The sequence below is a fragment of the Alligator sinensis genome, unplaced genomic scaffold (assembly GCF_000455745.1).
Source record: "Alligator sinensis unplaced genomic scaffold, ASM45574v1 scaffold728_1, whole genome shotgun sequence".
Lineage (NCBI taxonomy): Eukaryota > Metazoa > Chordata > Crocodylia > Alligatoridae > Alligator > Alligator sinensis.
This window is the reverse complement of record NW_005842825.1, coordinates 224,818-240,347: the sequence shown is the minus strand read 5'-3', so window position 1 is coordinate 240,347 and position 15,530 is coordinate 224,818. Positions and strand designations below refer to the sequence as shown.

General features: G+C 39.1%; 1 protein-coding gene across 1 annotated transcript in view; it reads left to right on the top strand.

Annotated features, from left to right (window-relative positions):
* Window positions 1–15,530, top strand: part of LOC102386459 (protein prune homolog 2) — a 227,083-nt gene that overhangs the window by 47,392 nt on the left and 164,161 nt on the right. The window contains 3 exon segments of the mRNA XM_025191510.1: window positions 7,847–7,951; window positions 9,069–9,271; window positions 12,912–13,075. Of these exon segments, the coding sequence (XP_025047295.1) occupies window positions 7,847–7,951; window positions 9,069–9,271; window positions 12,912–13,075 (472 nt within the window).

Below are 15,530 nucleotides of genomic sequence, written 5' to 3'. Positions count from 1 at the left end.
AAAGAGGGAAGTGCAATGTTAAGGGGAAGAGTAAGATGACTTATTAAAATTCTAACATTTTTGATTAGCAGCTAAGGATGAGTCCAAATTGTTTTTTGGCTGATCTAAATTATTAAATGTGAAGCTGTGGTAACACAATAGTTTCTGACCTTGTTAGGCTATGGTTTGATCCATTTGACTCATTTACAGACCATCACTGATCTTAGGAACCAAATATGTGGGTTGTATCCCAGGATAAATATTTCATCACCTTTTAACCTTATCAGGGTTGAAACATGAGCTGGTAATGTTATGAAATAATTTAGTCTCATCTGCACAGGTAGGAATAAAACGTGTTATAACACAGTCTGGGACAAAGTTGTTTTGTTGGTGTGGAAAGGCCCTGAGAATTTGGGCCAACTCACAGTGGCTGGGATACAAAACCTGTTTGATTGCAATCAAGTTCAAACTTGGTTTAAGCATAATTTTTAAACCTGGCTGTGAGGTCACTGAAGATGGAGCTAAACCCCATGCAAATAAAAGCACCAGTTGATTAAATCATCCTTGCTGTGTGTAAAGCTTTTGATTTATTCTGGTACTATCAGAAAGGAGTTGAGGCAATGAATTGGGTGGGAACCTACGATCTGCCTCTCTTCCCTCCCCTTGGTACAAATGTCATCCTGAATAGTTGTGAATTTACAAATATACTGAAGGCCTGTTGATTGTGTAGAAACAACCTCATTGAGACAGTTCCATCATACTGCTCTTTAATCTTAAACATACTTTTCACTGTTAAAGCTCCATTGGCCGCATCTACACATGCACTTTACTGCAGAGTTGACTAATTAGCTGTGGAGTAGTGTCACCATCTACAAGTGCAATGGTATTAGGCTGCAGTAAACTGATTTATGCTGTCGTAAGTGTCTCAGATGGCCAGAGCCGACTCAAGGTGATTTAGAAATTGCTCGTTCATCAGGGCGGGTTGGTGAATGGAGAGGCAGACAAGGTTTAATGGTTGCAAAAACGTTTACTTACGCCGCTTGTAGTTGCGACGCAGATGGTCCGGTCGTCTGAACAACTACGTGAGTTGTTCCAGCTGGCGAGGCCCAAGCCAGTTAATCCGTCCGCAAATCAAGCCGGCGGGAAAAGGGTACGTCTGGGATTGCGCTTGGCGACGGGAAGAAGGATCGATAGGTGATCAATCTATCAATCAGCTAGCCGCAAGTCAGATCTCTTTAGAGGCACTCTGCAGCGTGCTCAAAGTTCTTCAACCTGGGCGGAAGTCGCGCAAATTTTTAAATGGCTAGCAAGCCAATTACTAGCTGCCACGTGTGAATAATTTAGCACTGGCCAATAGCGGGACACAAATTTGCATTCGAATAGCGGGAACTCTTTGCACCGTGCATTTCTGTGCTGCAAAGAAGAAATGCATCCTGCAAATTGGCGGGAACTCTCTTGCATCGAGGTTCTTCTGCTGCAACAGAAAACCTTTACTTTTGCAAGAGGCTCTCATGTGGCGGGAAAATTCCATCGTGCCGAGGCACCAAAATCACTGGGTTATGACACTTACTAGAATTTCAAACTTATCAGAGCCATTTTTGTTTGTCAGGTGTTAATGGCCTATTAATATCTTTTTTCTTGAAACTGCCCTACAATAGCTTACTATGAAAATGCTGGTTACTTTTGAAACTATATTTGATGACTTATCATCTGTCAAGAATTTATTTTATCAGCGGATGATGTTGCACTCTGTTAGTCATGCTTAGCTGAGACAGGAATACTGCCTTTTAGAGACTTTGCTTCAAATACTGAATCCGCAGTGTCATAGATCCAAGGTTAAAAACAGCTGATCACCAGCTAAATTGCACACATGCAGTATTGGGAGAAAAAATCCTGGAAGTTTGGCTCTGAAACACACTCGACTAAAGGAAAATGTTTGTTAATTGTAGCAATACTGACATTTATATCGTCTGTAATCTCCTCCAGACAGAACTGCAGATATTTTGAGAGGATCTGATAATACAGGTAACAGACAGTACTAAACGTACACTAACTAGTGAATGACATTGATAATGAAATGGCTGTGTGTAGCCGAAATGACAGGCTTATGATGGGTAAAATCATTGCTGTTGGTACCAGCCTATGTCCTATATTTTTTGAGGTGTGAAGATTGTGATAGCAAGAATTTCTAGCTTGCTATCTGGGAAATATATATATTTGAATATGAAAGCTTACTATAAAGATAGCATCCAATAAATGCCTCAAGAAGCAGTGATGATAAAGACAGGAAGGATTAATTACTGTCAGTAGGGGTTTGAAGCTGGTTGTTATGTAATATGTTCTATAATGTAGTTAAATATTGAGATATTTAAATAGTTGTTGGGACAAAGGAAAGATGATTCAGAGGATGAGGCGTTAACTTGGGACACAGGTTCAGTTCCTACTTTACTCTCGACTTATTTCATGGCCTATGTGCAAGTCACTCTCTCTGTACTGTACAGATAGCACTACTGCTGAACATACATGCACTTTAATCCAAGAGGTCTAGTCATACAATCACAGACCTTGAAGGAACCTGAAAGGTAACCTAGTCCTTGCCCATGTACAAATGTAGATGCAATATTCCTAAACCATTCCTAATCATTATATTTACTTCATTTTCAATTAGGCATATATCTAGGATATAATTTAAAATCCTGGTTTGCTATGCAGCAAATTTCCTGGGGGGATAGTACTATTTGTTAGCTCTGATGATTTTGAGTCCAGTAGGGACAGGGTAGCTAAAGCACTTCTGCAAGCTTGCAGAGGTACCTTGGTAAGCAATGTTCAAAATCAATGCTGCTGCTTATGTGAAAGAGTCTTTGCCTAATGGATGTATTTTTAAATTAAGACATACCTTTTGATTAAAATTAACGACTATTAGGTTTTTTTTAATGATTTATTGTGTCATATGAGATTTTGTAACTTCTAGAGGAAGTATTGCCATGCAGAACTTTTATTTTTCAAAAATAACATTTATTATGATATCACTGTAATATTCATTAATATTTGTTTGATTCTGCATAGTTCAGGTAATGCAAAGTGACTTTACAACTTGTGCTGAAACATTTTTCTTTTAACAAATGTTTAGTTTGAGGAAACAAGATAGGAGCTTCACTTTCCTCTTAGTGTCATTGTCTATCATGTTTTAAAAAAACAAAGGATAGGTATGCGATAACTGATCCCCTGTGCCTGTGAATGGCGTATATAATGTAAAAAGTGCATTATATGTGCATAGATGATCTAATGGCTCCTTATGGCATTAAAAACTATGAAATAACATTAAAAGATCTTTATAACAAATGTGCTTTTAAAGAAACATTTTCTGATCACGTGATAATAATAGATAATAATATTCACATGTGAATAAGTAAATTCACATGTAAATAAAGGGAAACAGCTTTGTGCAAACTTATGACAATTAGAAATGTTTGAATAATCCAAAAATACTTAATGAAACTTATTTAAAAGATAAAAACAAGTAACAGCAGTGTTTTAAATAATAGCAGCATTTTTTAAAGCATGAGACCTGGAAGTTAAAAGTGTCTAAAAACTCACTAAAAACAGCTTCTCCTTTTTGTTCAAAGTGAGAGAGATGCAAATGGTAAACAAACAACAAAATTAATGAAATTACATTTTTACACTCTTTTACATTTAATAGTTTTGGGTGTCAGGAGAATCACAGGATATTTATTTATTTATTTATGCGGGTTCTTTGTTTCACCTGGTGATATACTGACATGACAATGCTTGTATTTTAATTAGAAACGTTTCATTATCAAAGAATTTAAGGTCAAACTCATAGAGCTGTGGGAATGAAGGGGGATTCTCACTAGTGTATCTTTACGTGAATCCTTAGCAATGGGAGGTGTGAAATTTGCCCTTGTCGCAAGTGTAGCTGTGGCAGATATTGTATCTGATGGACATGCTTCAGAGCTTAATTTTTCTCTCATATTCTCACATGTTCTGGTGGGAACAAATAGTTGTTAGCTTGTAAGAGCAACACATCACAACCTCCTTCCCTGTTGGGTTGTGCTAGTTGAGGTGTCAGTGGATGCCACAATAGTCATTCCTTCATTCATGCACCTGCTGGGCTGCAGGGATAAGATGTGAGCTTCAGTGCCTTACCAGTGTGCTAAGATTCAAGGTCTAAAGAGAGACAGTGTTATTCAACTAATTACCACTAGTTGAAGAGCCTTCTTAAATCAAATATTTTATTTTTAAAATAAAAACTATTAGGAGGAAACATATTAGAAAAATGAGCAGTTTATGTGTTATTTTATCTTTCCCTCAGGCTTACTGATCCCTGGAAGCTTGAGAAGGCCTAATCTACTCCTTTAAAACCCTATTTTAGCCCTTAAGCATAGGATAATTTTGAAGTAAAACTATTGCTTCAAAATAAAAAATCAAAACTCTTCATTTAAAAATTAATTGGATTTAAAAATTGTTTGCCCATTTTTCTGCTCTTTTTCATTTAAAATTATACAAAAATTTAACCCAGTTTTGCAAATAGTTTTGGCCTCCTAACTTTGTCTTTTTCAGCAATGTTAGTCCAGGTCTGCTAATATCTCATCATATGCGGATCAGCAATTTTACTTCTTTGATCAGATCATAGGCTGTATTCACAAATATGTTATACCTCGGTTTCCAGTTTATTACATCACAAGTCCATGTCAATTGTGATGGGGGAGGGGACCAAGAAGAGAGAGAAGTAGATATTAAAAAAAATAGAGTTGTAAACATGGGCATATAGTGAAAACAGATGTTGTTTTAGAAACTTGAGTTCTTTTCCTGCTTTTATACAATGACAAGAAGCAGGAATATTGCCAGCTGCTACAGTTAGGTTCTTACCTCAGCTCCTCAATCCTTCTTCTCTGCTTTTGGAACAGCAGAATATCCCCCTAGCAGTGGTTTTGCAACAAGAAAAAGAACATGGGTATTTTAAAAATAAATGTGTGTATTTTAGTGCTCAGGAAAGGTGCCATATTGCCAGTGCTGGCAATGGATTTTTTTCTCTTTTAAGAGAACATCATAATAACTGAGTAATGAACAGATGAAGTTGTTGCTGGAGTTTAGGCTCGATGCCTGTTTAAGCTTTAGTATTTCTGCTGGGAGTGCCACCAGAGCTGCTTGCTAGTACCCTTAGAAGTGCTTTTTTTGGGTCAGTGAACATGTAGTCACTGGAAAATAGGTATACAGGCATAACCATTGGATGGCTAGCAATTTCAGATACTACTGATCATGCTGACTTTGTAGAGGTGATGGGGCTGTCTGTTCATTTGGTTCACTTGATTCTGTCTCCTGTTTTTACATGGAAAATATGAAAGCTGCAGAAGTAAGCCAAGTACATACACTTATGAAGGAACTAAATAAAAACATCTTGCTATATATAACAGCTATGAGTTTGAGAGCATTTTATTTTGCCTCTAAAATGGGGTAAAATTGGTGTAGCTTGCCAGTTCTATATCTACATTGTTCAAAGACAGTTTGGGAAAGGGAGTTAACTAAAAATACAGAAATAGAGAAATCCTGATGCTGATAAAGATGGATATTTAATAAGTTATAGGTATCTGACCCAGCCAGTTTTGCAACACTACTCTTCAGAAAGCTGTGGTTAATGTAGTTTCCTTCCCAGTGGTATGGAATACAGAACATTTGTCCTGCTTTTATTTCCCAAAGGTATTTTGAGTGACTGTGTTCTACATAATAAAAAAAAAGCGAATGGTTCCTCTTTTATCCAGGTAGAGAGATTAGACACTTCTATCTTTTTATTAACATGTTTATAATTATTGAGGCAAGTTATAAACTAATTATAGCCCTTTATGGGAAAATTAAATTTAACTTGATACAGTGAAGAAAATTAATTCAAAATAACAAAATGCACTTCAGCCTTCAGACAGGGACACGTCAGCCTGCAGACAGTGAAAGAGACAATCTGTTTAATTGTACATGTTTGGACGTTAGATACCTACATTAACGTCAGTCAGATTTGTTTCCCAAATTAAGTGCCATGGCTCATTAAAAGAAGTAGACTGGAACATTTCTGTACAGTTAGTGTTTCATTAATGATATGTTCCAAAAAAAAGGACAATCCCAGGTCATCTCCCACATGTGTGTGCATGTGTTTGTGCGCATGCGGGTATGCACATGTGCATGTGTGTGTGTGGCTTTCTGAACTGTGCATAGATCTTTCTGAGGTGCTCTGCATTAATACTGCTTGCCTAGCATTTCCCTCTCTGTGGTTTTGAGGAGACTCAGTTGTACAAGATAATGAACATCCTTAATTCTCCCTGATGTTGATGGGATCAAAGATACTCAGCAAAATACATGGTTGTGCTTTCTGTAGGATTAGGCCATTGCCTGCATCCTGTGCCAGAACTTGCTACGTGATGTAGACTTTGCTGAGTGGATCTTTACCCTCAGTATCCTACCACCGTTTGCCTCACTAGTCTGTGGACTCTTTTCAGCAGTACTCTACTTACCTCTAAGGCTAAGGACAGACATTAAACATAAACCAGTTTAAGTGATCAGAAACTGGTTTAAACGTGCAACAGAACAGATGTTCAGTGCACATAAATTAGTTTGAAAATGGCTGAAACTGGTTTGAGATAAACCTGGTTGAATGTAGTATCAGACTTAACCGATTTGGGTCAAACTGGTCTATGCAATGTCTGTCCCAAACCTCTTGCTGGTTTAAGATTAACCAGATACCCCCAGCATCCCGGCATGCTCTCTGGGCTGGGCGGGGCTTTCTGCTCCATAGCAGGTCTGGCCCCTCCCCTCCCCTCCGCCCCCTGGCTGGAGCTCTGGCAGAGGCTGCAGATACAGCAGCATCTGCCTGGCTTCCCCCTGCCCTACTTGCCTCTTGCTGCTCAAACAGAAACCCTCCCCAGCTCCCTCCCATCTCCCGCAGCATACCCCATGGACCCTAGGCATGTGGTATACTTGCTAATGCCGAGAGGTGTCTGTATGTCTCTCCAATTTCACTGGACAGGCAGACAGAACAGTGACCACTTAGGGCTTTTTGGAGCTAATCAACAGGTCAGCTTAAGAAGAGTTTGAAATAATGGAGAGAGGCTATTGTTTTGCTGATGGGGGGATAAACACTGAACCCCCTGCTGGCTTGCCTGCCTGTCAGTTTGCTGCAGACAGTATAAAGGAGCAGGGAAGGAGATTGAAAAGCTCTGTATTATCAGCAGATGCATGCACTACATCCCCCCACACCCCTTGCCTCAGAGTGCTAGCAGGCGGCTGGGATCTGGCAACACTCCCACCCCTTGAGCAGCCATGAGGGAAAAGCCTGGGATCGTGCAGGCAGACCTCCCTAATAAGAGGTCCTTCTGGGGCCTGGTCACAGCCCCCCTCAGCTCAGCACTCTAAAAGGAAAGGGAGGGCTGCTGTAGCAACCCCTGGCTTTTAGCCTGAGCCCCTACAGGCATGTGCCTGAATTTCCTCAGTTCACAGAGAATGTCTGTCTGGTTACAAACTGATTTAGCCTAGCCAGGTTAGACTAACCTGCAAAGATTGAATCAATTTAGGCTCAGGCTTCTTGAATGTCTGTCCCTAACCTAAAGCTGTTTATCTTATTATCCTACAACACTGATTTCAATATGTCTTCTATGGGCTTAGTCTATTGGGCCTAATCCTGGGTCCCCTGTTCACCCCAAACTCCTGTTCACTTCACTGGGAGCTCTGGGTGTACAGGGAATGCAAGTCTGGCTTACAATTAAGGAAACTATTTCTATATTTTAAAATGTAGTTAAGTGTCTTCATTCCCTCCTGTTTTTCACTGTCCCCTTTTAAACATGTTTTATACTGTTTGTTTCAGAACCGGAGTAAACGCCTGGAGAAAGTCCACGTTGTTCTTGGGAGTAAATCCTGTGACTTGGATTCCCTCATTTCTTCTTTAGCATATGCCTACTTCCTAGATAAGGTAAAAAATGAGATTCTGATTTATTTGTTTGAGATGCATTAATGTTCAACAAATCAAAACATACAAGTAAAAGTTCCCACCCCCTGACCTCATTGCAGGCAAAGTCAAGTCTCCTTTCCAGTTAAATGGAGGCAGATTTGAATCACTTCATTATCAAATGTAATGAGATAGGTTATCTAGCTCCCCAAAAAATGAATTGGCATAGACTAACTTATGGCCATTATGAAAAACAAACAAAGACATTAATTCAGTCTAGGTATCGGCATGTGGTCTATCCATCACTGAGGTGTGATATAAGCAGTACATAGATTTTCTTTAAACCCCCCTGCACAGGAATGGATTTCACCCGAAGGCCTTTGAAACAAACAACAAATCTTTGTGTAACTATTTTTATTAGACTGGGTGATTCACAGGAGGCTAAGGACATATAAATATTGTTTATGTGTTACTTGTGTTACAATTGCACTGGAGATCTCATTGTGCTAAACATTCCATATGCAGATAGTAAAAGTTAGTCAGTCCTCTGGAGAGGTTGTCATCTAAATAGTTGAGAAAGGAGATATTATCCTTAAGTTATAAATAGCCTATAGAGAGAAAGTGTGTGAAATTTTGGCTTCAGTCAGGACAGTGAGACTTTTTTCCCATTGACTTCAATAGAATCAGCATTTGTCTCAGAGGAATCACGGAGTTTGTTTGAAATTACAAAAGATATTTGTGGCAAGGTGAGACTTGAACCAAGATCTCCTGAGTCCATTGCCAAAACTGCAAGACCAGTTTAGATGGAAAGGTGAATATTCAGTGGAGATGACAGGGATTTAGGTATTTGACTTAACGTTTAGTGCACTTTGAAGACCATTTTGATGAATCTAATGTTTTGTTAAAATGGAAAAATAGATTTTTTTTGCAATCCTATTTGCTCTGTATCTCAACAGACACATAAGGAGGAACTGGCAAAAAGCTTTATTTGGAGCAAAAATAAAAATAATAAAAAATAGACAAACAACAGGCAATTTCTATTCAGGCTAGTTTTCCTTGTTGCAAACAGTTATGCATGGCCCAGATGAGAGGCAGGTACTGTTTAACACTGCTGTGACATATACATGTTCTCCTGTTACAGGTCAGTCCTCCTGATGTTCTGTGCTTGCCAGTACTGAATATACCAAGAAGAGAATTTAGCTACTACACAGAAACAAGGTTTATTCTGGAAGAGCTGAATATCCCAGAATCATTCCATATCTTCCGAGATGAAATCAACTTACATCAGCTGAATGATGAAGGGAAATTGTCTTTAACACTTGTTACCAGCAACATGCTGACAAGGTACTTTGTTTATGTGCAATAAAATGGCTCTTCCAGCTCTGGTTTTAGCTGTTATAAAGGTTGTATTTTATGGTTGTATGATTAAAAAATGCTGCGGTTTTTTTTGTGATATGAGTCCAATTCACAAATGCTAGGGGGTTCAACTTTATTTTCATATGTGACCAGTACATATCAGCTTACTTCATCTTTGTTCCACCTTTTTTACATAGTTTTACCATATTTTCTCATATACACCACCTGTCAAAATATATACACCTTGTTTTGGAAAGACAGAATGAAGAAAAATGATTTTTTTGATGTTACGGCTGCATAGAGCAGGGACAGAGCCTAATCTTTAGCGGACTCAGCCTCCTTTTTCTGCCTAACCACAGTTGAATCCCTAGCTGCTGCTGCAAACTAGTCTCCATGGGTGGATCTACAGGTACCTGTAGACATGAGGGATGCTTGCTCTGATGCATTGTAATTACAGTGTGTCAAAGCAGACATGATTAATCGAGTCTGCTGGAGCGTGCTAATTAGTATGCTCCAGCAGCCTTGGCATCATATGTATTCAGTGTTCCTGTGCTTCAAATTGGTGACAAAGGGTTTTTGACTAAAGCTTGTCAAACAAGCTTTAGTTAAAGTGCCCCTGCCACCATTTTGAAGCATGTGACGCTGAATACATGAGATGCTGCAGGCACTTTAATTAGAGCGGCTCCTGAGAGCCACTCTAAATAAAGCATCCCTTCCCTCCAACCCTGGAGCATGTGTAAAGATGCCCTATGATTCTGAAAAGGGCTAAAGAGTTTGAGCTAAGGAGCTCAAGACTGAGATAAAGAGGTTGTGAAATAGAGAAACCAGGAACAGCCAGCAATCAGCACAATTGCCCTAGAACGATTAGCTTGATCAGTGGAATATCAAAACCATTAAAAAGGAGAGAGAGTTTTTAATACTTGTAGAGTGAAGAACAATGAGTCAGTAAGTCACATGACTCAGCTGCCTGAACAATAATACTACAGCTGCTGAATTTCAGAGCAGGAATCAAACCAAGGTGCTTCTGACATCAGGCAAAAAAATCAGCTTCCCTGCTTAATATGCATACCCCAATTTTAGGGGGCTGATTTGAGGGGAAAAAGGTATATGTTGTATATGAGAACACATTGCATTGTATCTTTTTGTTAAAAGTGCCTCATGTCTTAACAGATCTCCTTTGAGATGCTACTCAAATTGGATGTGTTGTCCCAAAGTTTTCTTTAATATCAGTAGCAAACAGGTCATGCAGTGCAGTCAAAATCCCCTGCATTGGCTGCAGCCAACACCCAATACTGCCAAGGATGGCAACTCCCTCATGTAGCAACAGAAAGGGGGAAAAAATTCCTTCCCTGCCCCATGTGGCAAACAGCAAAGCACAAAAGCATGGGAAATACCTATAGTAAAGCATAGGCATAGGTGCTTCTACATCATCCCTGACCAGTGTTTTTCCAGCCTCTACATGAATGCCTCCGATGATGGAGATTCCACAACATTCCTAGGCAGCCTGTTCTACTGCCTCACTGTTATAACAGTGAAGGTTTTTTCTGATATCCAGTCTAAACCTTTCCAATCTAAATTCATACCCTTTTACCCTCTCCTAGTTGTCAGTTAACCCAGTCCTGGGATATGCTATTTCAGTAGGACTGCATAGTCCACTGAGATAGTAAGTGATAAGGAGTTCTGTATCCAGTTGCGGTTGGAGGCCAAACTATCCAAATAGGCCAAGGCATAAGGCTTTATTTTTTTCAAAACAAAATGAACTGGATTACTAAATTATGAGGAATCAAGAGATGGGCGTTATGTTTCATCCAAAATGTGGCCACCCTATAACACCGAGTGCTCTCCCTCATTTTGCTGGTTAAATTTAAATTCAGAGATTGGTATTCTGTACTTCATTTGGAGACTTTAGGACCTGTCCAAGGGTAGGCTATAGTGTCATAGGTCATCTTTATGTCCTCCCAATTCAGCAATGCTTGGTATCTCCTAGGGTGCCTGTTTAAGTCATAACACTGGCTTCAGCTGCTTGGGAGCCACACGCTGCCTGGAATCACTGTAGCTTCAATCCCAGACTGCCCTGTATATCAGGGTTTATGAATTATTTCATGAAGGCAGCATTCCTGTGATGAGGAAATTCTCCTTAAGCCAGAAACAGGGCTCTAATATTGCTCTGATCCCTTACTTTGATGAAACCAGGGTCAGAAGAGAAATACATCTCTCATGCAGGGAGAAGAATGCCATTTAATGCCAACATTTTTTTTCTCCAATTCATTTTGCCTTTTACTTTAAGATAGGCAGGACCGTGCCTGTTTTAAGAGAGAAAAAGAGCCTCGCAGTGGGTGTAAGTACATGAGATGTTTATTGTGCAGTTGACTAATTAGCTGTGCGGTAAATGTCTTGGTGTCCACAGGTGCACCCCTATTAGGCGGGAGTAAACTAATTTATTCCACATCAGGAAAGTACTTGTAAATACAAGTACTATCCTGCTGCAGAATAAAAAAAACTCCACATCAGTGCATGTGTAGATGCTACCCCAGCTGGCTGGAGCATGAGAGTGCTTCAGTGCAGGGGCTGCCTCCCACACTGAAGCTGCTTTGTGCCCCGGCCAGCTTCTCTGCAGTACATTGAGCGAGGGGAGCAGCTCTGGGCTTCCAAGCTGACCCCTGGATCTCCTGCCAGCTGGGTCTGCTCTGCCCAGGTCCCATGTACTGAACCTGAATAAACTGGGAAATTTATTATTCCAGACTTTATTGCTCCCAGGTACATGTTCAAATGGCATGCCTGGGAGCAATTAACTGTGGAGCATTAAGCTCCACAGTTTATTCAGACACTGGAATTGCACATGTAGATGAGCCCAGTACCCCAAACTAGTGTGTTTACCAGTCAAATAACTGGGAGAAAAATTTGGAAAGCCCTCTAAACTGTAAATAGAAAGTTTTATATTAAACCCCAACTTTAAAATCCATAACAGTTGAGTCTTCAACCACCTCAGCCAACTTATTGTATCATTTCACAGAGCAGAAACTATCCATTATATTTTATTTTGTATCTGTGCCCCTTTGGCTCTTTGTTTCCTAGAGAATTATGATCTTTATTTTATATTATTTGATGAAATTTGGATTTGATGTTGTATTATAGCAGGAGAAGAAGCAGAAACAGTCCATGCCTGAAACGCCTAGCTTGGATAAAGAGCCAAAATACGTTGAGAAAAAGCCCAACATCTCCATTAAAAAGGACTGTATTTGCCATATGCACACAAATATTTTTTTGAATTATGTTTTCATTAGATATTTTGTTAAGGCAAACAGAGGCATTCAAGTCTAAGCACACATCAATTATTTCAAAGACAATCTAAATTCTTCATTCTACAATGGTGACGTCAGGACTTGGGTGTGGAGCAGTTCATGAATATTTTACTGCTTTGTTCTCAAAAGAATTTGAATAAGAATGCTGGAGCATAACTGTCTGGCGGCACCTGTTGTTAAATACTAGCTTTTCTTTTTAAAAAATGTTGGTAAATGTTGTATGGCTAACTATAGCAAAATAACCGAAAAGGCTACATGGGGGTGTTTACAGAGAAAACAAAAAGAAAGAAAATATTCATTATTAATTTTTTTACTTTGCTTAATAGTGATGATAAAGGTTTGGAATCAGCTGTTGTCAAAGTCATCAGTCCAGATGAGCAATGTGATGGCAGCCTGGAGTTACAAGAGTCTTCTTCCTCGCTAGTAGTAAAAGAGATTCTTCAAGAGGCACCAGAGTTAATCACTCAGCAACTGGCTCATCTCCTCAGAGGTGAGAGATTACTCTTTATTTTAAATACTGAAAGGTTTAATGGAGTGTTTCTGAATCTGCTCATGCAGAAAGAGAGTGATCCATTCTTTGGTTAACAATCCCTTTAAAGACCACGGGAAGCTTCATAAAAGAAGCGGGGAGTAAAGAGTTTGTTAAAGAGTAACATTATATTGAATATTAAAAATGTGCATTTAAAAATAGGCATGAGGGGTCCTTGTTGTATCACTAGAGAGGAATATTAAATGAAGCTGTCTACACATCAGCTGGGTAGCTGGAATAGCTCTTGGAGTTCGTACTTTGCTTCCGGGGACTCTGAGTTATTGGTACTAAAGATACTCCTGCCCTATAGTGGACAATGAATATGGAACAGGGTTTCATGCTTGCATGTTAACACTTCTCCCGATCAAAACTATGTTTATATAATCCTGCTTTTATGATATAATGTGTAACTTTCATTATCTAAGAATGCTGTAATCAAATCTCCATTACCCTTTCCTCTCAGTTTGCCTCATCTGCCCACCACAGTATTAAGCAGTGGGGCTTCAATACAATCACAAATGCCTCTCAGTTCTTTTCTTCATAGTTTATTACATTTATCAGTGTCTTCCGACTCCTCAGTGTGACAGAACTATTTGTTAGATGTAAAGCTAAGATTATAAAAGAACTGGATATTGCCCGAAATGTAATTACTTAATTCTGTTGTTCCTGTTCTGGAATATATTTTCAAGACCAATATACTAAAATGATAAACACTTATGATTATGATATTTTCTCTGATGTCATTAACTTTGGCAGATTTAACAACAGGATTCTGAACTTTTGTGTACTCTCTAGGTTTTGTGTACTCTGTAGGAAATGATAGGAGCTTATTCTCTTCTTTTCCGTTCACTTTTGATTTTTATAAGATGCCCATCACCATAGCTAATGAATATACCCTAAGAAATTATACAAGTTATTATTTTTAAAAAGGCCTTTCATCAGTATATGAGGAAGGATGTTAACAGTACAGAATGTAGCCAAATCTCTTTAAAATGTTTCATAACTAATGGACCCCAGTAAACCTGCCATTAAATATTTTGCAGTCTTCAGATCTCTGTAGAATAGCTCTATGGGAAACTATGCCCTCAACTAACCAAGTAAGCATAATCATCTATCTTTGTGACAGAATGAAAGAAGGCATTTGGGGGTTTATGTCAAGAGGCCTCTTTGTCGATACAAATGTATGACATTATAGATAACACAATCTTTATACCGTACATTGTTCAAAGATAGTATTACGGTTTAATATGCAAACATGATAAATGTATTTGTTATAAAAGCTAAAACAATAGACAGTATTTTTTCTTTGATGCAAATGTGAAGGCCAGTCATTCAGACACCTATTATAATGTTTAGTGTTTATTGCCATTCATAGTTCTGTTGAAGTCAACGTGACTGTTTACAGTAGCAAGTGCTTAATTTTGCAGCAAGTGCTTGTGGAATTAGACTCATACCTAATGAAATTATAGTTATCTGTTTTCTTTTTCTTCTTTTGCATGCCATGAGAGGTAATCAGTAACATTTGAATAACTAAGGCCAGAGAAGTGAATCAGTGGATAATTATCTTCCCAGAGCAGGTGTTCACAGCTGGGGTGCCACAATGCAAGCACTGTCACCATGGTGGCAGCCAGGTAAAACTGCCCTAAACACTCTTCCTGCACTAGGTCTCTGATCACACTAAAGCAGGCAGGATCTGGTTGGTACTATGTACCCGTCCCAGTCTTCCTCTCCCCCCCTTCTGAAATCAGAATAATGGAGAACAAAAGGGGTACATAGCCCAATGTAGCTCCTGTCTGCTTTAGGCTGCTCAGAACATGTGCACACATTATTGTTCTTCCCCAGGATGGCTGTGTGCAGCAGTTTTACTGGAGGTAGCAGAACCTGGTTGAGAAGCACTGTGCTAAATTGAGTCAGCACCAACAGTGGTTCTCAATCAGGGATGCTGCCACACACAAAGAAGTGGTGGAGGGATGCCCTGTCCCTGAAAAGGCTGAGAACCAGTGATCTCGAGTATTATGCATTTTCAGCAACCAGGGTATGTAGTCTCTTTTTGCTAGTAAAAGATACAGAAACAGTAAAAATACTAAAGTCAGTAGTATAGTGAGCTTGGGTGTTTAAAAAAAGCCTTTTCTAAGTAGGAAATAAGTGTCAGAAAGTCACAGAATGCTGATATTACTTTTAATTTTTATTACATTGTCCAAATTGTTAAGACTATACATATTTACAAACACAGATCCAATTCTGTCCTTACCATCTACCCATATCCTGCTCATATCACTCTACTGTTATGATTCATGCTTCTTGCCAAGGTGCATATGCTGGCATAATATGGGATCCCAAATCTCACTTGGCAGTAATCATGGAGGACAAAGGAAAAATTTTGGCACTAGAAATATGTAGTAGAATTGTAGAATGT